This window comes from Anopheles funestus, chromosome 2RL, assembly GCF_943734845.2.
Source record: "Anopheles funestus chromosome 2RL, idAnoFuneDA-416_04, whole genome shotgun sequence".
Lineage (NCBI taxonomy): Eukaryota > Metazoa > Arthropoda > Insecta > Diptera > Culicidae > Anopheles > Anopheles funestus.
The window spans coordinates 51821069-51849036 of NC_064598.1; the positions used below are offsets into that span (position 1 = coordinate 51821069).

Genomic DNA, 27968 nt, shown 5'->3' on the forward strand with positions numbered 1-27968 from the left:
TGTACGAATTTTCTTTCCTCACCGCATTATCTTCGCTCCGGATGTGACGAGCCATTTTCGGGCGAATTAATTGTCAAAACTGATGGCTTTCGAGCAGATTTGCGACAAAAAACATCTTTTCAAGCACATTTCGAGCAGAACGGGGCAGCGAGTGAGAGAAAGCAGGAGGTGAAAATAAAATATGGCGAAAAATTCTACAGGCGGTCAAAGGCACGGAAGCTCCGAATGAAAAAGCGAATTTACCTAGTGAAAAGTGACTGTAAACGTACCTAAATTGTGACAAACGCATGGTAAATGCGCCTAGCTCATTGGACGCATAGCGAAAAATGCAGAATGCTGAACAATCCGGAGTGAAAAACCGGGAGAAAATTGTTAAATCAGTGAATCAGCAGACTTCGTTGAAATCGCAGCTGCAGCAGCAGCAGCAGCAGCCTTCATCGTCGTCTTCGTCGTCGTGTTCGTTGTCTTTATCCTCATCAACATCAACGGAAGGAGAGGAGGCAACGGCAATCGTATCAACTTCCCAGGGAATAGCAGCAGAAACAGGAGCAGCCAACACTTCGTCATCGACATCCAAGAACAATAGCAACAACAGCAGCACAATCGGTGGTGGTAGTAGCAGCAACAGTAGTGGTGGTATCGGCAATAGTGGTAATAGTGGAGTAACAAGCAGTGGAAACAGTGCTGCTGCTACTACCATCGTCGACGTTGTTGCTGGTACGGCCACCACTTCTACGACATTTTCGCCGTCATCATCATCGGCCTTGCATGCGGGACGGAATGCTGATGACGGAACGGACTCGGTCGTAGGAACAGCGGCGCATCCACTGTCAGCAAGGGCGGAGACTGAAGAAGCTGCAGCTGGAAAGCTGAGGAACAGGCTTACACTTGCTGCAGCAGACACAGTAACGCTTCTCGGGGTTGAACCGATTCGAACCCAGCTGCCTGGCAGCGTCATTTGTAAAACCAGTTCTAAAAATAATGGTAAAACAATGTCTTCGCCGAAGAGTTCCACAACAGCCACAAAGCCTGCTACGCCATCGACCGTGCTCGTGGGTGCCAATACACCGGGCGCCCCAGGAGCTGGTGATGGTAGTAGCAGTACCGGCAAACAAGCTAACGCCAGCAACGGTACCAACGGTGACGACGACTGCAAGGTCGCAGCGGGAGGAACCGGAAGTACCACTGGTATGTCGAAGCCGGCTCCTGGTGTGCCCAGCCAGAGCGCTGCACCTAGTTCGGCTAATATCAACAGTAAACCATCAGCGACCAGCAATAGCTCGTCTCCGACCAAGTCGGATACCGAGACCTTCTCCGAGATACAGCCTCGCGTTTCAGACTCGTCAGAGTCGGAAGAGGAATCGGTGTCGGAGGTAAATTCCACATCTTAAATACACGTATTTGTATCTTACAGGTTTAGGGGCTGTTCTCACTGTAGAATCGATACTTTCGGCAGATGAACATTCATTTGTTTATTTTGCTTTTTTTCTACTATCTCTTATATTAAGTTTTATGTTCACACTCTCATTTCCAAGCAAAATGCTAGGTTTGCCCTGGCAAAAACAAAGAAAGTTCCTATGTTGTACTTAAACAAATGCATACATACCTTACCACGCGGTTTATCCGCTTATCTCTTAGCAATAATCCCCATTGTCATTAGATAACCCTATTCATTTACGATTTACCTTTCCGGATACATTTGTTTCATTATATATTAAGAAGCAATCAATATTTTCGAAAGATTTTTACATCAATTTTCTAGTGATGTTTCAATCTTCAATGTTTTCGGCTGTTATAAAAAAAACAATAGAGTATCCTTTTACACAATGATACCGGATTATATGCACATTAAAATTATACCGGAAGTGTGTCAGCACACAGAATTGCGTATAATATGCGTTTTTCATCAAGTAATGACAATTGTTCTCTCAGCTCTGTCATGAGCAATGCATACAGAAGCATGATTATACTGTCCGTTGGGTGAAGAATGCAGCAGGGTGTGTTCTTATGGATGCAAAAGGCACAACGTATGTAAAGCCGAAAAAACTGTGCCGTTCGTCGTTGTGCGTCTGTAAAAGTGCATTCTACTTTGTGCTGTCCAGCAGCGCTTTTAAAACCAAGGCCATAATATTTCCAAGCTTCTTAGACCTTCATGAAACGAAACAAAAATGTATATGTTTTTTGTTTTACTTTTTTCAGTTAATTTTTTGTACTGATGATAGGTTTTAATTTTCTTTATCTACTAACATTTGAAATAGAAAATCAAATTTTCCTCAGCCTCCGAAGGCACCATGTTTTTCACAAATCTACCTTGGTAGGAGATAAAGAGCATAAAATTCATTAAACTTTACAAAAATTAGTGTTCTGACTGTGGGTAAAGATGTTCCTGTTCGAGCAGAGCACAACCCTAACCTAATCACGAGTCTGTCATCCAGAGCCGCAGTCGAGCAGTCCATGCTTTTTTTTACCCAGTAACCAGCAATAGTACCGTCGATGCGTGTTTTGCAGCAAATGTGCGATTTTGCTCACACAAAAGAAACGGAGCACCCGGTTTTTGAAGGGAAAACGATCGCTATTCGAGCAATCGTGTGGTCCTTCATCGTTCGTCCCTCGTCATCGCCCCAAAAGTTGCTGGTAAAAACGAGCAGCAATTGACGGCAGTTGTGTGGTAGCAGACGAAGTGTGCGTAATGGCAGCTGTGTATGCCGCATGTGTACGTGCGATCGAACCAGGCAAAGCAAACCAACACACTGACAGAGCGGTCACTGTGGCAGAAGAGCGTAGTACAGTTGTGTGCGTGTGTGTGTCGCGGGTAACAGCACTAGCAGCAGAAAAGGGAACAGTCGCGCGACCGTGTTCGTTCCTTAACTAGGTGTCGAAACTAGTGAGGCAGAATTTTTAGTCTGAGCTATAGTTGAAGTTTAGTCGTGTAGCAGCAGTAGAAAAGCCGTAGTGCGTGCGTGCGTGCATGCGTTTGTGTTTGTGTGTGTTCGCGTATGGTGTGGTACGTCGTCCATTCGACTGCAGTGGAAGATGCTGATGATCGAAGTAGCAGAATGTGTGATGAAAGCATGATGTCGAGCATGGAAGTGGAAGAAGCAATGAAAAGGTTAAAAGATTGTGCTTCAGGCGAAGAAGACGAGCGGGAAGAAGAAGTGCATGATGGTAAACCGGAGCAAAATTTGCAGAACGACCATCAGCGAGTGTTGGAAGAAGTCAGAATGCGTGTAAGTGTCACTATAGTGTGCTGTTGAGTGCAAATCTAATGTATTGGCATTGCAGTGAAACAAAAATCTAATGGCCTCTCGAAACTAAATCAGTAGCTTTGCAAAGTGGAAAATTGTGGCTGCAATAGCTGCAGCAATTCCCGCATGTGGATAGTGATTGGAAGAGATGGGAGGAGTTGTCAAAATGAAAAAAAAAGTTAATTCCACACTAACACACTGTCACGGCATGTATGTTGGATCAGCAGCAATATGCCACAGCACTAAAAAGAGAAGAATAGTTTTCGCAAGTGCAAGTGTGTATGTGCGTGTGTGCGTAGTGTATGTGTGTTGGAAATGAGCGATTTTTTCCATTCGTTCCATCTACTTTTTCCCGCATTGCTGTGTTCTCTTCCTTCCTTCCTTCGATCAACTGAACCGTGAATTCCTTTAAGACCTTGTTGGTGACTAATTCCGTGCTTGATACATAAAAACGTAAATCGGTGCGTGAATTACAATCGATTTCCGTGTGACATTCAATTAACACCACGATAATATTGTGCCGAAATCAATTTTCCTATTGTCGTCGGACAGGAAAAAAGGTTACGTGATTCTGCCGACATGATGGTCCCTGTTCAGTGCATCGTGTGCATCGATTCCGAGGAAGGCGTAGAGAAGTTGATGGATTGCAAAAAAAAAGAATGGAAAAGGGAGACATGACATGACGTTACTTTGACGGTAGTGCTATGTGCAAGTACGAAAGGTGGTACAACTACATCGATGAGCGGTCCCCGGCAATGGAACGCGCGTGTGTACGCTAGTGGTTGTGATAATAGTGCACACCTTATAGGAGAAGGAGAAAACGTGAAAGTGCTGCATGACTGTTCAAACTATGAAACAACAGCTATTTGGACTTTAGAACAAAGTTTTCGTATAATATTTGTTCAAGGTTCATTGTACATTGTTTTCCATATGAAACGACAAAGAAACAATTCCGTATAGCTGCACATTGCCTATGTGGGGTTGTATGATTGATAGCGCATCGAACATTGAGGGATGGAAGATCTTACAACTGCGCGTGTTAATTTATCCTTGTACTATGCTTGAAAATAGTAATAGTAAATGTTTAGGAAAATAATCCAACCGCTGCTCAACATTACGTTCTTAATTGCATTTTAGCATTCGCTAAATAAAATCTCGCAATAGAAGTTAAGCTAATTGGTTAAAAGAGAGCAACGGAAATGTGGTATGGTAGTGTGCGTTCCACATTCCGCAAAGTCGCAGGCGAATGCGGCAAACGATAGTATAGGTGGGCGCATATGAGTGTATGCATATGCGTGTTTGTGTGTGTGTTGGTGAAAGCGCTCTTCCGTCCGACGGGGATATAATACGGTGCTACCATTTGGAGTCGTCGGTCGAAACGGCGACGAAGACGACAACGTTTCTTTGCAGTATTTCAATTTTTTTCATTCGATCTTTTTTTTCTCACGATGTGTGTGGCACACGATTTTAGCCTTCTCCGTACAGCACACCATCGCACAGATTTGCGCTCTCTCGCTCACACTAGAGCGTTCCCTTGATTTGTTTTCCTTCTTTTCCCGACGTATGGTCCTCTAAGCGCGATCGATTTCTCTAAAGCGTTTTTAATGTGAAATGCATTTTTCGTGGCGAAATGTTTATTTCAACAATTGATTCGCCGAAATTCGATCCGTGCCCAAAATGTGTGCATGTGTTGTGTGAAATTCTAATGGCGGTTAGTTCGTTACGCTGCTAACTTCGAATAATGGAAGATCTGTGTTGATCCAGCGTTAATTTCAGCGTAATGGACGCGACACATTTTGCAACACAATGTTAAGCAAAATCATATCGTGAATTTACATTGTACACATAAATTGCTCTGTGCTGTTCCTGGTATTAAATCTTATCATTATGCTTATTGTCTCAATACGCCTTGGTGGCATGAAACGTAAAGTGATCAAATGATCAGACTGGTGACCACCTCTTCTACACTACTGTATATGGTTGCTTGGAAATCGTTCATTAATGTTTAAATTCAGAGGAAAGTACGATTGGCAAACCAGGCACATTTCTGTTTTTGGTAATTGACTCCCCACGTGCGTTTAACAATCCTTTTTTTCGTAATTAATTTATTGAAATAAATATTCGGATTAAAAATTAATGTTTTACGAAATGCTCGGAAGCGTACGGTCTTTCGATAGTTTCTATACATGTGACATTCATAAGAATACCAACCAATAGATGGCGCCAGTGGTATTAGTGTTTTTATTCGTCAAAAGTAACTGCATTGTTGTCCGTATCGGCCAATTTCAGCCAGATACGATTACAACGATGACTGATAAGGTCATCCCTTCCAGAAACACATGGTCCAAGCTTCATTTACCCGGATCCGGCATAGATACGGATCAGTATGTGGTAACGCCGGCATTAAAGCTCGTTAGAAGAAACGGCACATTAGCATGTTAGTGCGTACCACCAGCATACACATCGCTTCATCATGCCCAACTTCCCATTTCACATATACTCACTTGTGGTTTGAACTGGGCGTAGACAGGCACTGTCAACAAAGTACTAGCGCTGGTTACAAATCAATATTTTCGGATTTAAAAACTTACTTTTAAAATATTTATGAAAGTAAAAGCAAGCTTCATTTAAAATGTATACTTTTATTTGTCAATTAGTCTGTAAATAATTATAATTAAAGACTTGGAAAATTTGATTATTGTAAAGACGGGATCGAATCAACCCTTTCGCTGTGTAAGGATTTGCCCCGTGTATCGCATGGGGCCAACGAATATTTGCAATTATGATTCAAACTCACGATACAGGAGAAAATAAAATAGGGAAAAGTTCACCCATCCATGCCAGTAGTAGTGGTAAATGCTGGTGATGTGCTCATGATCGGTAGTAAATGGTAATTAGGACCGTCCGAATCGTAATAGCTGGAGATAGTGTGTGTGTGTGAGTTAAAAAAAATGCACGGATTCCCAGCAGGGAATTAAAAGTCCCAAATCGTTCACCGTGTGTAACTCCTCACGGCTTTTCACGATGGGTTTAATTCATTATTGGACTAGATGTGGAAGGAAACATCAATATAACATTTAACTAAACGTCATGAACATTTAATATTGGAGTGTGTAAGGATATGGTCAGTCATACAACCGTTTCTTCATGCCCAATATTTAATAACCTTGTGGGGACTAACTAGGTACAGGAAAGGATCCGCATTAATGTGTGATTCAAAGAAAAGCTTTAATTTTATCTTCAATACTCGAAATTTCCTACTGATTGCAAATCACTTTCCCTCCCTTTGCGTACACAAACGACCCTTGTAGTGAATTAAATCGATTTGCATTCGATTAAATTATCATTGGAAGACATTATGGATACAACACGCCTGTAGTGGTTTTTTAGATGATGTTCCATAGGGAATATGTTAATTCATGTAATTCTAAATGTTAACATTCCGCTTGTTAGTAAGGTTGTATATGCATTTTTCGTCGATTCGCTTAGCTGTACGATTCACAATTTACTTCAATCAACTCAAAGTGCTACACACCGGCGATTGTAAAAGAGCTGACCAAAAGCCCACAACACACTCACTACGATACTCTTGCAACCGCGGGTGTGGAGGTCAACGTACTTGCCCACAAACGTATTGACACACATGACATGCGATTCGTAAATTGTGCGTTTATTTAGAGGCAAAGTGTGTTTTTAATCACTCGCTTCACGAATATGCAGTCTGCAAAAATGTTGATACTTGTTTGGCTTCATGTACAAATTTACAAATGGCAAACTTTATACTATTGTTGTCATTGAATGCACATATACTACATATTTAATATAATACGAAATAGATAAAAATGGACATACCAAATATATCCGTTACAGGTAGATGCTTCTCCTTGTCTAGTTGTGATTAGCATGTCCTTTAAAGTAAATTCAATGATATAACTGTAGAGACTTACGGCATTGAATTACTGTAGCGGGTACACTATAAATACCTGATGTGTTTAGTCTACAAGCCCTTGAATTAATCTAAATCAAAGAAAGGATACTCATACAAACAGATTATAAAGAGTATAAACACTTTGGGCAATACGCTAGCATATTGTTCAATGAAAATGAAGCAACATAAAAATGTAATCCATGAATTACATAAGCATAAACAAAAAAACACAAAGTTCTTAATTGTTTTGTTTTCATTTATATAGAACGATCGTATTTCTTAGTTAATTAGTTGTCTTTTAGCTCATATTTAAAATGAGTTGTTGTGGTTGTTGATACCATAAATGATGTTCGTTTGTTTTTTTTTCCTTCTTTTGCTACACCCTTCATTTTACGTTATTTTTGCAATTTTTATTATCTTGTTTTTTACCCTCTTAGATTTTGCTGGCTTGCCTATGTCTAAGGCCAGATCTGCTGGTAAGTGTCGTTGCTTGTGTGTTGAAAGCGGTCTCCACCCTGCCCCAAGAGGCCTGCGCGTTCCATGTGTTTGTGTGTGTTGCGTGTGTGTTTGTATGCGCATTCCATTTTCCTGGCTTCATGTCATGTTGTCGTTTTTTTATAAGCATGCGGTCAAAAATTATCCAATGCCAAATTTCAAACTAAAAGCTGATAAGTTTTCTTATAACTTATTGTTTTGTTTTTACATAATTTAAATTACACATTACACATTACATCACACATTACAATTATTTAATACTATTGTTTTTGGCCTCAAGCCGAACCAGCTTTGATAACATTTTTATGCTAATTTCTAACCCCACGAAACACGCCTAAAACGTCTATTTTTATGAACCTGTTTTGGTAATATCATAAACAATTTTAAAAATAAACCGTTTGTGTTATTACATTTTACGGACCACGTTTGCCAGTGCAATTATAAACTACTCACAACCAACAACAACATCCAGCCGATCTTGAGCCTTTAGATACTTCAACCAGCAAAACAGGACAAACAATAATTGTACTGTCCATTGTTAAGGATGGGGAGAGAAGACAATTATCATTATATTTTGATCAGCACAACTGTATTCGAATTTTGTACTATTTTCTTAATTGTCTTTTTGTGGCGAAGAAATAGTTAATGTACATATTACTTTTTTTACAATTACTATCAAACATCTACACGTCCATTTTGTTTTTTAGATTATAACATTTTTTGTTGTTGCATTTTTACAATGAAGGAGCATTGAAGCGGCCTGTGTAATCTAAAGAAAGGAGGATGGCCCAGTGTACTACGCTTGCGATGGCCTATAAACTTGCCATATCTTTTTTTTGTTAACAAATATTTATTTCATACATCCGTAATTCGCATGAGATTCCCTTTGTTAATGCATCATTCTTTTTCGCTTCCTACAGGTTGACGACTTTGCGTTAGATCAGCAGTCGATTGAAATACCGGAAACGGAATGTTCCGACAGCTGTGAGAATGACGTCGACATGGATGAGTCGGACAGTTGCGACAACGATGCCGACGATAATGAAGATTCTGATGGTACGCATATATTCGCGCAACGAGATTGTGATCCGTGTTTGACGGATTTACTAAAACAATTTTCTTTACTGGTTTGTTTCCCTTTCGCTCACAATAGAAGACGACGAGGACGATGATGACGATATGGTTCATAGTACGGTACCGGGAAAATTTCTCTTAGAGAACGATGATGATACCGATCATGAACGAGGTAAGTGGAGGGATAATTTCATTCTATATGGAACGGATTTACGAACACTTTACCGGCAAGATTTGGTCTTTAAATTCCACATTTGTTTCCTTCTCTTTTTAGACGAAGCAGCGCATGCCTTAACGCGAATGAAATCTAGCGATGGCAGTCCAAGGGATAAAAAGTAAGTGTGAGCAACATTGAATGTCAGCTCATTTTAATTTATCGTTTCTATGTTTCGTTTATAGTTTGCTATCGCGTTCGCTGATTGCGGCTTGCACTGATAATGATGTGAATACAGTGCGGCGTCTGCTCGTCGAAGGAAATTCGTTGAACGAAGCCACCGAAGAAGGCGATTCATTGCTTTCCTTGGCATGTTCCGCCGGTTATTACGAGCTGGCTCAGGTGTGTATGACAGCTGGAAGCGTCATATTGGGATAGCATTAAAATTGTTTTCGTATTTGTTTCGTTCTCATTTCTTTCCGTATAGGTACTGCTTGCAATGTCCGCACAGGTTGACGATCGTGGCCAAAAGAACGATTGTACCCCACTGATGGAAGCTGCATCAGCTGGTCATGTTGAGATAATAGAACTGTTGTTCAAGCATGGCGCGGACGTGAATGCGCAATCGTCCACCGGTAACACTCCGCTCATGTATGCCTGCGCCGGAGGCCATGAGAAGGCAGTGAAGTTACTGTTGGATCACGGTGCTAAGGTGGAGGATCACAACGAGAATGGGCATACTCCGCTAATGGAAGCCGCCTCTGCGGGTCATGTCGGAGTCGCCAAGGTAAATGCTAGCTCTGTTCGAAATGGATCATTCTTTTTGTTACCTTTTTTACAATTCCATATGATTAAATCCGAGAACAGAACTCAAACATTGTACCAATAGCACAGCTATCATCTTTGCAACGAAACAACACAAAGACAGACGATATTGCTCACTGATTTGATCGTCATTATTGAGTCGATTTATTGCTGATTCTAAGGTCGTTCGTTCAGAGAGAATCTATCACTTTCGAGCGGGTTATTTTGTTGTGTAAATTTGTTGAGTGCATTTGCTACTGAGTAATGATTATTATTTGATCTTATCTGATGGATTCCACGCAGACAATTATTAACTATATGTTTTAAACTTGTTGCGCGATCGGTGTGTATAAATAATGATCAACTTATAATTTGTTCTTCTTTGTAGATTCTGTTGGAGCATGGAGCCGGTATTAATACACATTCTAATGAGTTTAAGGAGAGTGCTCTAACGCTAGCCTGCTACAAGGGCCATCTAGATATGGTTCGCTATCTGTTGGAGGCTGGAGCTGACCAGGAGCATAAGACCGATGAAATGCACACAGCTCTAATGGAAGCGTCCATGGATGGGCATGTGGAGGTGGCGCGGTTGCTGCTGGATTCAGGAGCACAAGTAAATATGCCAACTGACTCATTTGAATCGCCGCTCACCCTAGCAGCATGCGGAGGGCATGTTGACCTGGCGATGCTGCTTATCGATCGCGGAGCTAACATCGAGGAAGTAAACGATGAAGGCTATACCCCGCTGATGGAAGCTGCACGAGAGGGTCACGAGGAGATGGTGGCACTGTTGCTACAACAGAGTAAGTGGTTTATCATAGCTTTTAGATTGTTTAATTTATAAAGACATTTTAGTTTTGATTTTCTTGTTTTGTTTAATAACGATATGTTTTAAACAAGATTTTAAATTTATATTACCTATGGAAAATCTCCCCATAACTGATGATTTCTATATAACAATTACAGATGCGCAGATCAATGCTCAAACCGAAGAAACTCAAGAAACGGCTCTGACGCTAGCGTGTTGTGGAGGATTCATCGAGGTGGCAGAATATCTCATCAAGAATGGGGCAGATATTGAGCTCGGTGCGTCAACGCCGCTAATGGAAGCTGCCCAAGAGGGTCACATCGATCTGGTGCGTTTTCTGCTTCAGCATGGTGCAAATGTACACGCGCAGACGCAAACGGGCGACACTGCGTTGACGTACGCGTGCGAGAATGGTCATACTGAGGTAGCGGACATTCTGCTAAACTATGGAGCTGAACTAGAACACGAATCGGAAGGCGGTCGCACGCCGCTCATGAAGGCGTGCCGCGCCGGTCATTGGTGCATAGTGAAGTTTCTGATCGAACGTGGTGCAGACGTTAATCGGCACACTACGAACAATGATCATACGCCCCTCTCACTGGCCTGCACTGGCGGTCACCAGAATGTTGTGGAGCTGTTGCTAAAGAACGGTGCAGATCCCTTCCATCGGCTGAAAGATAGCAGTACAATGCTGATCGAGGCAGCCAAGGGTGGCCACATTGGTGTTGTGCAGCTACTTCTGGACTTTCCGCATTCGCTAATGAACGCGAATGCTGCCCAGCAGCAGAATATGCTTAGTAGTGGACAAATGCAGCAACTACAACAGCAACAGGCACACCAGCAACAATTGCAACAGCAACACCAGCAAGCCCAGCAGCTCATTATCACGCAGAACCATCAGCAGCACCAGCATCATCAGCAACAACTGCAGCAAGCGCAACAGCAGCAGCAACAGTTGCTGGCGGGTCCTCCTGGTTTGCGCGAAGTACCCGAAGCGATTCGTGTGAGTAACAAACAGATTTTTCAACTGCCAAGCAAAGATATGCTAGAACAGCAGCAGCAACTGCAAGCCCAAGGACCTCCGCAACAACAGTCCCAGCAAGCTCAACTGCAACAGCAACAGCAACTTCAACAACACCAGCAGCTGCTTGCGAACAGTCACCAGCTTATAAACCAGGCGAACATGTTGCTGGACAGTAGTGGCAACGACACGTCCGTTCTGGCACATCACCTTTTAGAAATACAAGACCCTTCCCTAAAGGATACCTTCCTCGAAGGTTTAGCGATTGGTTTGCGCCCTCGCGTACGTCGCATGACCAGCGGGCCAGCTGGGTCTGCTGGATCGTCAACCACACCGCCGATTTCCGGGCAACAGCAGCAACAAGATCAAGCGACTGTTGCTCAACAACAATTGATACAATATTTACACCAACATCAACAGCAGGCGCAACAGTTACAAGCAGCCCAGCCAATCATTCTACAAGGGAATAGCGTCGTAACACAGCAGCAGCAACAACATATGCAGCAGCAGCAGGTGCCAACGGTTGTAGGTAACAACAATGCAGCTGGGGCAGGTGGTAATAAGCAACAGCGTAGCTTACTGCGCAAGAAGCAACAGCAACCAACAGTAGCACTGCCTTCGCCATTCGAGGCAAATCTAACCAGTTCCGAGGCACAGCAGGTTCGCAGCGATCCTATTGGTGAGGATAATAATGGGAGCTGCAGTGGTGGAATGAAAAACGTGTCCTCGTTGCAACAACAACCTCCTCCCCGTGTCAGCAACGTTGCGATGCGATCTGATTACGAGCAGTATCAGAAGCAGATGAGTGAGATCCAATTCCAGAAGGTAATTAATATTTGTGTTTTTGGTGTGTTTTTTACAAGCCGATATCATTCATCCGTTATTAATGGTATATTGTTTACAATAACTTGAAGCAAACAGATCAATAATCAGTGCCAAACATGAAACGACATAAACGTGCATGATATACCTAATCATCTTTTTTGACTGATTTGTTTATTGTAATTTATTACAGAAAGCGAAAATACAATTCATCAGTGATGCGAAAGGTCCACCGCCAACTCTTTTACCGCACACGGAATCATACCTTGCCAACTTGCAAAACAACTTGCCTCAGTCGCAACAGCAACATCTTCAACTGGCAACAATAGCTGCTAATGCCGCCGGTACCTCTGTTGTTCCAGGCGGCACTAACATCAGTCAGGCTACCGGCAGCACCAGCAGTGGCACTACCTTGACTGCCCCATCGGAAGTGTCCCAAAGCACTGCCATCAGCGATCGTCCAAAGGTGAAACCTGTGTCCAAAAAAGATGCCAAGAATAATCGGAAAACTGCAGCAGCAGCGGCGGCTGCAGCAGCTGCGGCAGTTGCAACCGCTACAGCCTCAGTACAGCAGCAGCAGCAACAATCATTCTGGCCTTTGACGAGTAATAATGCGACCGGTGGTAGCGGAAACGCCACCGGTGTCCTGCAGCAAAATCCAATGGTGTCAATTTACAACAACTTGGTTAGTACATTATATTACGGATTTATCATACTTCTTACCAGAATAACTATACTCGATTTATTAGAGTTTAAATTTTATATGTGATGTTAAGTAATGTCTAGTAATGTGTCTTAATGTTTTTTTTAAATTGTGTACTTTTTTTGTAGTCTGTGATTCCAAGTTCCGACCAGAATGTGCAATTGTTGCAGCAATCAATGGCGAACTTGAATCTTCAGTCACAGTCACCCGTAACGCCATCCACCATGCAAACGGCATCGATGTCTTCGAGTGGCAAACCATCTGATAAGAAATCATCAACGGATGGTGGAAACGATGTGAAGAAGAGTGATTTTGGTAATGCGAACGAGTCGTTCTCAGCTACTGCCGATGTGAAACATGACAGCAGTATGATTCCTACGTCGTTAGCCAAGCCGACGGTTATCACGAGTATTGTAGCGAATCGCAGTTCAAATGTTAAGCAAGACGATGTCGCTGAAGGTTGTTCGGCAGAGCAGATGTCCGTATCATCATCGGTTCGTGGAACCGCAAAAGAAGCTACTGCCAGTGACAGTGCCAGCAGTAGTAGCAGCAGTAGCAGCAGCAGCGCAGGTGACAGTGGCTCATCGGGCAACGTGAACGGCAGCTCTGCAGCTAGTAGCAGCAACTCTACAACCAACACAACGAGTACCGGCGACAGCAGCAGTGCACCATCCGGGGATGCCGGTGCTGCTGGCGATGGCGAAGGAAGCACCATCAGCAGTGGAAGCATCAGTAGCAGTAATAGCAGCGCTAGTAGCAGCGACAGCAGCACCACCACAAGCGCAAATAACAACACTGCCGAAGGAGGAGAAGGAGGAGGAGGAACCGGTGCAGGTAATGCCAATGGTGAAGACGAAGGAGGTACCAGTGGTGGGAACGGTGGAACCGTGTCTAGCATCGATCCGGACAACCAGTTCAACCTTTTTGCGATGGTCGATCGTAAGTTGATGCTCAAGATCGCGCATCGCTTGCTCGGCGATACTTCCAAATCACCTTCGGAAACACCACCGCTGACCAGCTGCCCAGGGTCGAACTTGGAACCTCCCGCTTCACCCCCGCCAGCGATGATAAACAATGCCGGTAGTGTACCGAACACCAGTGGGTGGAATGGACAATAGTACGCGAGCAGCGCTTGATACGAATTGTTCACCTTTCCCCATGTATCGTCCTTTTTGTCACCCACGGACCAGCACATTAGTCCTGTCCCGGACTATTTGCGTTCGACGGTGTTTAGGTCGTTAGAGCGGTTTTTAATTTATTGATGCTTAATTTTCTTCTTACCCACCCAGATATCGAGTATCCGGAGCTGTCGCGCATCCTGTGCAGTTTCAGCGGCTCCGACATACTGCCTGCACAAGAGTTCGTGCAAGTTCATCAGCATATGCAAAACATTATTCAGCATAAGAGCGGTAGCAATGTAAGTATTCTTCGAAAGTGCTCCGGTGGCCAACAGCTGCATGATTATTCGCCATTACCACACCGTTTTATATATCACTAGCCTATCAAACTCGGCGATTCTACTGACGGCCATCAGTATGCGGAAGAAGGCGAGGAGCACCTGCCAATGTTTAACATCGAGGAATCGGATGCTGAAGGCATCACCGAGTGTGTGGGTGGCATGTATCCTGCACTGATGAATGATGAAACCCTCGAACAGTATCACGGTGAAGACGGATCAGTTACGCAGGCACACGGCTCGCGAGAATCGACATACAACTATGAATGGGTGGACAGCATTGACGATGTGATCCATGTGCTGAACGGATGCCCCGAAATTCCAATGGCATTGCACGTAAGTGTTAGAGACATAAGCAAACAATAAACATCGAACTAGAACATAAATATGACGATTGTTCCTCAACACACAGGATATGGCTGCCAATTTCGGTTGCCAGGATATGGATATGTACGCAAATCTGATTGGTTTAAACTCGTTCTGCAAGACTCGTTGGGCGGGTAACCAGACCCAGATAACTTCAGGTACATCGTCACCGGTAGAAGACGGCAGTGGTATGGTGACACTTAGCGATCCGACGTTTGCTTATCGTACCGCCCAAGCTGCTGGTCAGTTGTTAGCATTGGATCCGCAGCCATTTTCAATGCAGTCGATTCAATTGCTTAATCAAATTCATGAGGTATGTAGCGCGAAATTAGGTTAATAAATGTTGACTAGATATCGAGAGTTTTCTTTCTTCTTTTATTCAACCATTACAGGCATCTGTATCACTGGCTTCCGCTTCCGGAACTGAACTACATCATCCGCCAGCAACAAGCAGCGGTGCCCAAGGACAGCAACCAAAGCTTGTGTTCAATGTCGATGCCGATAAAGCTTCGCAAGTGCATTTGCTGTTTCAACTGCCTACCATGCAATCTCAACAGCAACAACAGGAAATGGCGCAGGATCAACAGCACGATCATATGAACATGATGGCTAACAGTAACCAACAGCAGTCGCAAAATCAACAGCAGACACTTTCATTGCAGCAGGCAGCTGGGCAGCAACAACAGCAGCAGTGTAATATAGCAGCAATGCAACCGCACGCAGCGGCTGCTGCAGCAGCTGCTGCCATTCAGCACGCTCAGCTTCAACAGCAACTACATGCGCAGGGTATGTCTGCTGGACATTCCGGTTCAGTGGCCTTGCAGCAGCAACAACAACAACAACGACAGCAAATGCAGCATCTGCAGTCCCAGGCCCAGGGACAACAGCTGCAACATTTGCAAACCCAGGGCCAGCAGCAGCAGCCCCAACAATCGCAACAACATTGTTTACAACATGCCCAAATGCAGGTTTCTACACAAACACCGCAACAACAACAGCATGTCGCATCGGCCAGAGGTGAGGAGGAAATGTCCCCGCTGGTAAGGACACAACATTTCGCTTTAATGGACAACAACCAGCCAGCCAATTCTGTCCCAGGCAGTGGAAAATTAGGTGGCGGTACCGGTGGCGGAAAGAAGGGAGAGAAAAACCGAAAAGAAAAGAACCGTCTCGCTGCAGTGCCAGCAGTTCGTCAGGCACCGGCTGGCCAGCAGAGTGCTGGTGCAAATGGTCAAATTCAAAACTATCAGTACGATAGCACCAACAGCAATACACGATCGGTCGGCGGAGCAATGGATATACCACCACCGAGTGGTGCCGTGCAACCGTTCCATGCCGGTACCGGTATGATGCCACCACAGGGTGGCACAGTCGTATCGGAGCGAACGATTGATGTAGACTCGGAAACCGATTCGAATCATGATACCGCATTAACGCTGGCCTGTGCCGGCGGCCATGAAGATATGGTGGAGCTGTTAATTACCCGAGGTGCAAATATTGAGCACAAAGACAAGAAGGGTTTCACCCCGTTGATATTGGCAGCTACGGCCGGTCACGAAAAGGTGGTGGATACGTTGCTTCGCAATGGTGCCGAGATCGAGGCACAGTCGGAACGAACCAAGGACACACCACTTTCGTTGGCCTGCTCTGGTGGACGGTATGAGGTAGTTGAGCTGTTGCTCAGCATGAACGCAAACCGAGAGCATCGCAATGTGTCCGATTACACGCCACTCAGCTTAGCTGCTAGCGGTGGCTACGTGAACATCATTAAATTGTTACTACAGCATGGTGCAGAGATAAACTCACGCACCGGAAGCAAACTAGGAATTTCTCCGCTTATGCTTGCTGCTATGAATGGGCATGTTGCCGCTGTTAAGCTGCTGCTTGACATGGGTTCGGATATAAACGCACAGATTGAAACAAACCGTAATACGGCGCTAACATTGGCATGCTTTCAAGGCCGGCACGAGGTGGTCAGCTTACTCTTAGACCGTAAGGCCAATGTAGAGCATCGTGCCAAGACAGGCCTTACGCCGCTGATGGAAGCGGCTTCGGGCGGCTACATCGATGTCGGTCGCGTCCTGCTAGATAAGGGAGCCGACGTTAATGCTGCCCCAGTACCATCATCCCGCGATACGGCGCTCACCATCGCGGCTGACAAAGGTCATCTGAAATTCGTCGAACTGCTCCTATCGCGTGGTGCCCTGGTAGAGGTGAAAAATAAGAAAGGCAATTCACCGCTCTGGCTTGCGGCAAACGGTGGTCATCTGGGTGTGGTGGAATTACTTTGTAGCGCCGGCGGTGATATTGATTCGCAAGACAACCGGAAGGTTTCCTGTTTGATGGCTGCCTTCCGGAAGGGCCACACGAAGGTAGTGAAATGGATGGTAGGTCAGGTGACACAGTTCCCGTCGGACCAAGAGATGACGCGTTACATCAACACGATCAACGAGCAGGAACTGTTGGAAAAATGTCACGATTGTGTGAAAGTTATCCGTGCTGCGAAGGATCAGCAGGCAACCAAGGCGAACATAAATGCATCCATTCTGCTGAAGGAGCTTGATCTCGAACGGTCGCTGGAGGAAAGCCGCAAAGCGGCTGCTGCCAAGCGTCGCGAAAGAAAAAAGCGACGCCGGGCGGAAAAGCGTGAGCAGCAGCGCAAGCTGGAGATGGGCGAAGAAGGTGCTGGCGGGGAAGGAAACGATGACGAGGATGAAGAGGAGGAAGCCGAGGACGAGAAGGAAGAGGAGGAGGAGGAGGAAGAGGATGTGGACAGCGAGCATGACGAGGATGAGTTGCTGCTTTCTGCTGCAATGACGCAACAGTCGTCTATTAACAACAAGAATAAAAATCGCAACTCCAATCACGTGACCTCCCAGCTTCATAACAAATCGCAGCAAAATCATCGCGAGAAAGAGAAGGACGGGAAGGGCAAACATAAGGACAAGGAGAAGGATAAGCATAAGGATGTGGAGCGCGAAAAAGGAAGAGAGCCCAATCAGGCTGGATCTTCCTCATCCAATAGCAATCAGCGCCAGCAGCAGCAGAATGCGAACGGTCAGCTATATCAGTATCGGCCAATGTCGATACCATATCAGGTACAAGAGGAAGGTGATTCTGGTATCGATGCCAACAGCTTGGGTTCTTGTTCCAGCTCAGAGGTGAAGTCCTCATCGAACAGCAGCGCGCTGGAGCAAAAGAAAAACAACAAGAAACGAAAGCAACAGCAGCAACAGCAACAACAGCAGGCACAAACGGCACGCGGTACGATTGCCTCCACGAACGCAGCCGGTGCAGCAAGAGCAGCAAAGGCGGCCGCTGTCGCAAATGCATCTAGCGGTGGCAAATCGTCCAGCAATGCGCAACAGCAGCACCAACAAAGCAGCAACAATCGGCAATCGAAAAGCCCGGAGAGTGGTACTGTATCAACGTCGAACGGTAATACTGTGGTGCAGGATAAAAACTCAAAGGAAAAGAATCGGCGTCAACAGCAGGAGAAAGAGCAGCAGCAACAGCAATATGGCGGCGGTAGAGAAAAGCGTGAAAAAACGCTAGAGAAGGAAAACGTCGCACCGAAAGATCACGATCGTTCGGGTGGACTGACGATGGCAACGAAGAACGAAAGCAAAAAATCCTCTACTAACGATCATCATCACCATCATCAGCAAAGTCAGCCGACGGGTAACAGCGGTACGGGCAGCAGTGGCGCAATGCAGCAGTCACAGCAAAACAGTGTGGCGGGAAATCGTAAATCGATTATCGTGTTTGGTTCGGGCAACCGGCACACCTCGGAACAAAATGATGAACTGGTATCAAGCGGTGGGGGCAACTTTTATAACAATGTCAGTGGCAGTGGAAAGAAAACGCATGGTAACAAAACGTTTTACAACACTGCAAATAATGAGGATCACGGTCATCATGGCAAGATGTCCTCAGCTAGTCCGATGAAGCAACAGGCCATGTCTGGTGGAATGTCTGTGTCACAGCAGCAGAATGCAAACGTATCACAGACCAACTCAATGGGTGTTAAACGCGAAGAAGGCTGGAAGGAGGTTGTGCGCAAGAGTTCGGTACAACAGAGCGGCGGCAGCGGCGGTAGTAGTTCAGGGAGCAGCGGCACCGGAAGCAATAGTGGCAGTGGTGGTGGTGGCGGCGGTGTTGGTAGCAGTGGATCTTCTTCCTCGCCAATGGAATGTCGTAAAGTGCAGGTGCCGGTACATGCCATCTCGCGGGTAATAGGGCGTGCTGGCAGCAACATCAATGCAATCCGTGCCGCAACAGGAGCGCATATTGAGGTAGAGAAACAGGGAAAAAGCCAGGGTGACCGATCGATTACTATCAAGGGATCGCAAGAAGCGACCAAGCAGGCACACTCACTAATCGTTACTCTCATTAAGGATCCCGATGTAGACATATTGTTAATGTTGCCAAAGCACAACGCTAGCAGCGGCAATTCAACGCAAAAAAGCTATGGTTCTTCGACATCAGGTACTGGTGGTGGATCATCGGCTGGGCCACACTCCTCAGTATCATCGGGAGGGCTACTGTCGTCCGGTGGAACGTCGGCCCAACAGTCACCGGTTATTGTGCCTGCGGCCATTATTCCAACCAATGGTGCTGCTCCGACAATGTCGGCTATCGTGGCGTCGGGTGGTGTTGCAGCAGCTGCTGCAGCAGCAGCAGCAGCGGCCGCCGCAGCCGCAGCAGCCGCTGGCACTAACAACAATTCGATAGGAGGCCCCATTAAGGGTGGAAAGAATGTGTTTAGTGCTACAAACAAGTCTACCAATGCGAACGCCGCTAACATTGTTGCTAGCGGCAGCGCATCAACAGCAACCAGTGCAGCGACCGTGGGTGTGGTTAACACTAAGACTCCGTCCACCCAAGGTTCGATGCCGCCAAACTCAAGCGCTACACGGACGTCGACTACCAAGAATCTGTTCCTATCGTCGGCAGCGACAGCCTCGCCACAGCAACAGTCGTCCCGCGTGCTGACGGCAGCTTCCAGCAATAATGTCACTAATAATAGCGGCAGCGTGCCATATGCCGTTGCGGCTTCTGCTGGTCAGGGAAAGGATGCAAAGCGACAACAGCCGACTTCACAAGCATCACAGCAGCAATCGTCCACCTTACTCGCAACCGGAGGACCAAAGGGACCGATCCATCACCCTGGTTTAGCAACGAGTGGTCCATCAAGTGGAAACGTATCGGCACCGTTCGGCAGTGTAGGAATGCAATCGATGAAATCGAAAAACCACATCAAAGCACCAAATGCATCTAGCTCAGTACCACAGCCAGGTGGTACGAATGTTAGCGGCAACACTGCCGGTACGGGAGCAGCCTCTGGCGTGGTAGGATCGTTCGCCAAGTTGGTTGCTTCGGACGGCGGAAATGCAGCCGGAAACAGTCAAAAGAAGTCATTCGGCACTTCCGGTGCCGCTGGCGGCGGTTCTGGAAATTCCTCTGTCATGGCGCAACAGGGCCAACAGCAGCAGCAGCAACACCATCAACAGCCATCAGTTGGAGTGATCGGAGGTCGCGCACCAGCACAAGTGCAGGAATCTCCAGCTAAAAGTGGTGGATCAGGGCTACCAGTACCATTTGGTAGCAATGCCAATGCAGTTGGTGTTGGTGTGTCTACAATTGGATCACACATGATTTCATCGAATTCCCATCAACCAACTGGAGGTGGAGGCGGTGGCATTGGTAACGGCAATGGAGGGGCTGGACATCAGAAGATTTCGTCGTTTATTCCTCCCATTGCAACAAGTGGTCCAGGTCCGACGATTGTTGAAGCTTCGACCGTACCGCCATTACCACCTATCACTGTACCAAATACAGCGAATCCACTTGCTGCACCCGGAAGCGGACGATCCATTACACCAATCGGACAACCACCATCATCGTCCGCATCAGCATCCGTATGCTCGGTTTCGACCATTTCATCATCCGGTACGTCGACCTCATCGTCAGTGACGGGTCCCATAGGTAGTCGTAGCGTTACTACACCATCGCCGTTGCTGCAACAGCAAACCTCAACCACCTCGCCAACCATCGGTGGTCAACTACACTCAAAGATGCAACCTATCGGATCGCATCAGCAGCTGCCACCTTCGCCTCCACCGTCGAACGTCTATTCACTGTTCAATGATCCGTTTACCAATAGCCAGTGGGGTGTTGGAGGAAACGGCACTGGAAGTAACGTTGGCGATGTTGGAAAACCACCGCTGTACGGTGGGCATCACCATCAGCAACAGCATCATCTGTCACACGCGAATGTTCCGCCGCATCATCATCAGCAACATCATCAGCAGCATGCAGGTGTCGGTGTTGGTGGTGCAGGTGGTGGTGTTTTGGCAACGTTCATGGAGAACCCACCAACGCTGCAGGTATGTAAAGAAAGCAACACCAGAAAAGAGTAACAATTAGAGAATCAAATTTATAACATTACATCCATTTTGCTTTTGCAGGTCGACGCATCTAAGGCTCCGGGTTACCGTGGAAATGCGATTTCTTCGCCAGTTAGCTCCAAAGCCTCGAGCAATGCTACAACTCCTCCATCATCCAGCATGTCCTCGCATCAACATCAACTTCAGCAGCAACCTCCAATGCACCAATCTTTGCAGCAGCAGCAGCAGCAGCAGGCCAATGGAGGACATTTAAATCTCCACCATCAGTCGCAACAGTCTCACTCGCATCAGCAGCAGTCATTGGGGCTTGGTCATATACTGAGTGGAGCGAACAGCGGTAGCAACAGCACATCGCCACTCACCGGCTTGGGAAGCGGGACCGTCGGTGCACAGCAGCAACCTTCAACTTCCACGGTTGTTTCACGTGACTCGGGAGTTGTGAACATGGTAAGTGGAGGACATTCATCTTCCTCTGCATCATCGTCCGTACCGTCATCCACGTCCGGCGGTGGTCAACATCAGCACCATCCATCCTCCTATCAGTCGTCGAACGAGCCACCGAACGTCGGTATGAAACCGACACCACCACCACAGTCGATGCACGGTGGTGGTACTGGTAACGGCGCACAAGGCAACGGTGCTCCCGGCGGTGGTCTAGGCATGCTGCGTTCGATGATGAACCTGTCCTCACACATGCGGCATCCGGTAGGTGGAAATGGACCACCGGATTACTTGAGCGGTGGTGGGAATACTGGTGGACGCGACCATTCTAGCGGCTTAGCACCACAGCAACCACCCGTAGGAAGTTCGCGGCCTCCGCCGCTTATGTTTGAAAACGCTGGTAGTGGTGGTGGCCCTCCGGATTCGCTTCAATCCTCCTACCAACAACATCTCGGTCTCGGTGGTAACGGGAACGCAGGTCTTCCGCCCATTTCCCGCCTCAATCCTAAGGCATCGTCATTCTCCGGTGGCATTGGTCCTTCAGTTATGCCACCGGCGCAACATCAACCGGGCAAGATGGGCCTGTCCAACAATCATCAGCCTTACGGTGGTAATAATGCAAGCGGTGGTGGCGGCGGCGGCGGAGGATCTGGAATGTTCCACGCGCCACCCCCAATCGGCATGGGTGGTGGAAAGTATCCTTCGCTGTCATCGTACAGTCTTGCACCGGGTCGTCCCAACAGTCAACAGCAACACGGTAGTGGTGGCGGAACAGGAGGCAACAGTAGTGGTGGTCCTCCACCCGTTGGTGGAATGCATCATCGTGGTGGTACAGGCGGCGGAAACAACTGGTTCTCGTCTGATTTAGGCCACCTACAGCGTGACAATTTGATGGGCATGGAAAATGGACTCGCAATGGCGCTTAATGCTGCCGTAGGTACTGGGTCGCCCAACATATCGCCAAACAACAACAATGCGCAACATACTATAAACGGTGGTGTTGGTGGACTTGTTGCGCAGCATCAGCAACAACAGCAACAACAGTCAATGATGGACGATTCTCGGAAGCTACCCCGCGCCATTGGTACCGAACGGGCCTGGAAATATGGTGGAAATGGTAATGTTGGTCTTGTGGGCAGTGGTAGCGGTGGTGGAGGTGCAGGTGCTGGTGCCGGTGGAGGAAACAATGGTGGAAACATGTACAATACTGCCATGGTAACGACATACGTTGGACTGGACGGACCAGACATAATGAACGGTGGTGCATCAGCGGCTGCAATCGCGGCTGCGGCAGCTGCTTCCGGCAACCAACCGTGGATGGGCATGGACAAAAATCAGTTTATGGGCAGCGGCGGTGGTTTGGGAGGGTCGCAACAACAGCATCAGCAACAACCACCTCTACCATGGCTAACGCCGGCAGGAATGAACAGACAGTACATGGATGATATTCATATACCGGATCACTTCCAGGTAGGTAGTTGCACATGTAGATCTCCAAGGTGTATCATATATGATCGCCATGTTTTTGTTTTAAAATCACGTTTTGCCATTTCATCTAGTTTAAAAATTATCTGATTATCTTTAAGGCTATTTATTCATGCCTTGGTGGTAAAATGTGATACTGCACATTTTTTGCCATTTTCAGTATATTTAAATAAATCGTGAACCGGACGAAGCATATAGATGTACTAATGCTACGCGATGGTGACAACTGTTCTCTAAATTGCATAGTATCGAAATGTGACGATTTCGAAATACACAACTTTATGTGTTTGTTTATGTGTGGCACCAAGAAGCGATACATCATGTTCAAATAGTTATTGAAGTATTTAATTTCTACAGAATAACAATTTTTTTTACAAAGAATTAATTGATTTTAAAGTTACTTAAAAATACATCAAATTTGCCAATATGTGTCACAGCCTGTATTTAGTATCATATAAATATAAATAGTATTGAATATAAATAAACACAACTGGTACTTTCTTCTTTATCACTAAGCAACTACAAATGGATTATCATGGCAACATTGGTGGATCTGGACCGAGTGGACCCAATCAACCTAACATGAACTTCATGCAGTATCCATTCACACCATCCAACGATATGGTGGGAACGGCAGAACTGCGACCACCGTGGGAACATGAAAAGCATGTAAGTGTTGTTGATAAGCAAAAAGGCGTGAATACGACAAGATCAAGCTAACCATTCGGATGTCATTTATTTTTCGATGCAGGGCTGGTCGCAAAAGTGGTCTGGACATTAAACGAAGACAACCAAGCGATCCTGTCGAAGATGTCGGAAGCCAATTTGTAATAATACTACACTTACCGTAATACCAGCTGCTTTAGAATCGGCAATTAGAAAGGGATAGATAGTAGAAGGAAAAATAGAATCAGCAGAAAGATTCGTTGGTAAGTTAGCATCTTGCTCTGCAGGTTGTCCTGCGGGTTTTGTCATCTTAAAGATGACGTCAAACCAACTTTATAGAGATCGGCTAAATGTGTGTTGCGTTTGATGAGACAACTTCACAGCCACTGCTTCACACTACTAGTTGACCGTTTCTCCATGTCGTAGTAAAAATGCGAATGTTTATTCTGAAAAGTATGCGTTTAGCCTCTGCCCCAATTGCGCAAAGTGTTGAAAATCGTGAAATATCTGTTCGGAGTTTATTCGAAGCGTCGTCTGCTGTGTGCTGCTGATACAATTCCTCGAAATAACAGTGGAACGGAGGAAAACGATTAAACCTACCAAGTAGTAAGGTTATTGCACTGCCATGTGCATGCCCGAAATCGTTTCCTTGGGTTTTTTTTTGTCTAATGTTCAGTCGTTCACATGCTCTTACTCTACAGTACAGTTAATAGTGACACTACACAATGTTCATTTAACAGCGTAAACTACAAAGACACTATGTGCACTATCTCGTTTTTGGGTAATGGAATATAAGAATATATGTCAACAGTGTATTTCTATGCCTTTTTTCGTTTCTTTCTTGCGCCCTAAAGTCATAGGAGGTGGGAATCGCTTTGAGCATACCGAAATGAACGCTAATCTCAACTGTGTGTTCGAGCTACTCCGATAGGAAACAGCACAACATATATAGGAACGGTGGCGACAAAGATGTATATCCCTTAACTTCGTTCACAGTATGCCGCTTGTCGGTAAGCGTAATAAGTCGGTTAACACAGTGTCTGCCTTGCAGTGAAAACAAACTCGACAATTTTGCACAAGTACTACCACCATACCGAGCAAAAAACTGACGATTTCGCACGTTTTCTAGTAGTGTGACGTAATCGGTTAGGATATAAAATCAATATCAAGCCAGCCAAATGCATAGCATAACAAGCAAGTATAAATAATACCAGTACTACTATAACATCTACTAGAGTAATATCTACTTCTACCATTAAATACTATCACTTATAAGCTACACTTGAATGCTATCCTGAGATAAACACGCATAACAAAATTTGCATATGAAACAAGCTCTACTACGCAGAAAAAAAACACACACACAAACACACTACTCAAGCCTATTGAAATTATTGCCTACAATGACGACTAGACACTACTTAGAGCGCAAAGAGCAAAAGATCGAAATTGAGCTGCCGAATTCACCAATGGCCGTGTGTTGGTAACGTAGTTGGTTATATTGTGCATCTAAAGGTAATGGCTAAAAGTTTCAATTTTAGGAATCTACATTTAGATAAAGCTGAGTCTACTACTCAACCACGGTCAGTTCTTCTACCCTGCTTGAACGTTGTTCAGCTAATGTTCGAAGTTGGATGTCGCACTATGGGTAGTAATTTGGATAGCTTAGTAAAAATGAAGTAGAAATAGTGCAACCTAATAGTAAAAGAATTGATTTACGCAAAATATTGATCATAACGATCATTCGAAACGGACATTCTTCTTCTTCTTTTGGATACCATTTGGCACAGGTGGTAGGAACAAAATTGGCAGAAAAAAATGATCCAACTCGGTTTTAATGGAACTGTTTATCAAAAGAAAAGAGAAAGGCTTTACCGTGTTAGTAGGGCGGCAAAAACATGCTTTATTTAAATAGAATCATGCAACACGAAGTGAAAAAAGATACTACGAGTGGAAGTAGAAACAATTATACCAATAATAACCATTACACGGGCTTTATAAAATTATTCTGAACCACGAGGTTATGCTTTGAAAAACTAACGTTTGAGCCTACAAAGCTATTCATATTTTGTCTAACCTATTATACATCTAAATCATCAAAAACACACAGCTTCCTGGTGCCGCTTCGGTAATTGCAATGCACTTATTTGAGCCAATGAATCAATACAGTTTTCACATATACATATTATCAACAAACAAAGCAAATGGCGGTCTTCTTCAGGTTAATTTCTCGGCACAGTATAAAGAAACCGATCGTAGAAGCCGGTTCGAATATCGGCAGCGAACAGTGAGTGGCACCTAATTAGACACTTGAACGGGAAAACATCCTGCAATCTACATTATTTCTTTACGACGGACGACAGCAGCACTGTCAAACTCTAGTTTGATTTGTATGCTATCAACAAGAATATCCGCATTTAAAGTTAAACGATAAATGCTACTCGTGTGGGCTGTGGAGAGAAACACTTAAAATTGGGACAGAATGGACGTGAGGCTGTATAATCCTCGGCTTTACCACGCGATCTTCAATTGGGCCTTGAAGATTCATAGGAAATGCCAGGGTATGCTAAGGCCACCCGTTTCTAGTTCAAATGTCGTATCGAATACGAAAGAATTTTTTGTGCCGCAAATACCCAGACAAAACCGTTCCCTTTGGTTGCAGGATATGTCCGACTCGATGCGTTGTCGGACAACAATTTTCAACATTTTCGGTTTTACATGGGTTGTAAACGTATAGTTTTGGGTGTTTTGTTTTGTACCACGCCACGTAAAGAGCAATCAATGGTCGAAGAAAATGATGGACATTGAATGGGAATGGAAATGGCAAGCAGCACTGAAAGCTTCGCTAGTGTTTGTTCTTTTAGTTCATTTAGTTGGGATCCGTGTGTAATTGTGGTTGGTCAGAGAAATGGTATCGCGACAGGCTAATAACGCTTTGCGGGGACTATCCATTCGATTAGCCTGTGTTAAGATGATCCAAATTGAATAAATTGCTTGAAAATTCATACAACTATAATGTAGGCAAGTTTACTAAACATGCGATCGTGCAACCACCTACACACACTATTTGCCGTTGTTCAATGCAGAAGTCACGAGTGTATGGCAAGCAGTAGAAGGAGGAAAACTGCAGTGTTTGTTGCACACAATGATATTTAAGAAATAAATGAACGATTGACGAAAGAACGAAGAGAAACAGAAAGATTCCCGTTGATACTGCTTGAAAATATACGATGAAAAGATCATACGCAGATGAATGAAGAAGAAACATGATAAAGTCGAACCCATGAGTCTTGAAAGACTCAACAGAATGAGAGGAAAAGAGAACATATTTGCAAAATATGCTAACATGTATTGGAAACTTATGTAGTCGATGAAGAAAACATACTACCAACAACGGGAAACATGAGTAAAGAATTACAGTGGACATATAGAGAAAACAGTTATAGAACTAGAAATAACGCTAACGGTAGATTAAAAAAGGCAAAATAAAACAGAAACCCATTCACTCACAACACTATCCGTGCAGTGTGTGCGTGTGGTGAACCTGATATATACGTTGTCGGTAAAATGATAAAACGGAAGGAAGATGAAAAAAAAAAACACACACACACACACATGATGCAAAACAAGCAAAACCCGTACAGATTAATGATTACTGATGGATTATTGAATAATTATTATTATTATATATTATTATTCTATAAATTATATATTATATTTGGAAAGTAACCAATATAAAAACTGAAAACGGAATATTATAAGTAATGAAGCAGAAAAACAAACCAGAACCAAATGTGTGTCTCTGTAGCTGTTATGCGTGTGTGGTTTCGGAGTTCGGAATCTGGAATCCAAACGAAATGATGACATTCTTAACAGCTGTTATGTGTGTGATCTGTCCACAACACGGGGATTTTCGACCTTTTCAATGAATATTTTACTTCCAACTTCTGTTGTTCTGACTGTTCTACTCAACAAAGTGAACAAGCCTGTGGGAACTATGTGGATGAAATTTTAAAGCTCTGGGCGGCATGACGCTGTATTTGGTAGTGGCGCCAATATTTACAAGACAAGACTGGGTATCAAATCCCAT

At 45.0% G+C, this 27968-nt stretch overlaps 1 protein-coding gene across 6 annotated transcripts; it reads left to right on the forward strand.

The window, feature by feature from the left end:
* The first annotated feature begins 44 nt into the window (after nt 1-44).
* On the forward strand, nt 45-27660 carry LOC125762905 (ankyrin repeat domain-containing protein 17). Of its 6 annotated transcripts, XR_007418271.1 has the most exons (19): nt 45-1373; nt 7611-7649; nt 8589-8724; nt 8822-8914; nt 9017-9077; nt 9142-9298; nt 9384-9683; nt 10089-10503; nt 10667-12354; nt 12545-13036; nt 13183-14134; nt 14344-14471; nt 14553-14846; nt 14923-15189; nt 15269-21265; nt 21347-23197; nt 23729-23881; nt 23964-24141; nt 24733-27660. XR_007418271.1 is itself a non-coding variant. In XM_049425525.1 (18 exons), exons 1-18 carry the CDS (start codon nt 327-329, stop codon nt 23991-23993), a joined length of 14100 nt encoding a protein of 4699 aa, XP_049281482.1. In that variant the 5' UTR covers nt 45-326; the 3' UTR covers nt 23994-24693. The 6 variants fall into 6 exon arrangements, 5 of the variants coding, with proteins under 5 accessions (XP_049281482.1, XP_049281483.1, XP_049281485.1 ...); XM_049425525.1 differs by lacking the exon at nt 24733-27660 and having other exon boundaries at nt 23964-24693; XM_049425528.1 differs by lacking the exon at nt 24733-27660 and having other exon boundaries at nt 52-1373; nt 13183-13888; nt 23964-24693.
* The last annotated feature ends 308 nt before the right edge of the window (nt 27661-27968 follow it).

Excerpts from the sequence above, each read along its gene's own strand:
- LOC125762905 (XM_049425525.1), top strand. The coding sequence starts at position 327 with ATGCAGAATGCTGAACAATCCGGAGTGAAAAACCGGGAGAAAATTGTT. Across the intron at positions 9,299-9,383 it reads GTTATTACGAGCTGGCTCAG|GTACTGCTTGCAATGTCCGC; the intron begins GTGTGTATGACA and ends CTTTCCGTATAG. Across the intron at positions 23,882-23,963 it reads CGTGGGAACATGAAAAGCAT|GGCTGGTCGCAAAAGTGGTC; the intron begins GTAAGTGTTGTT and ends TTTTCGATGCAG.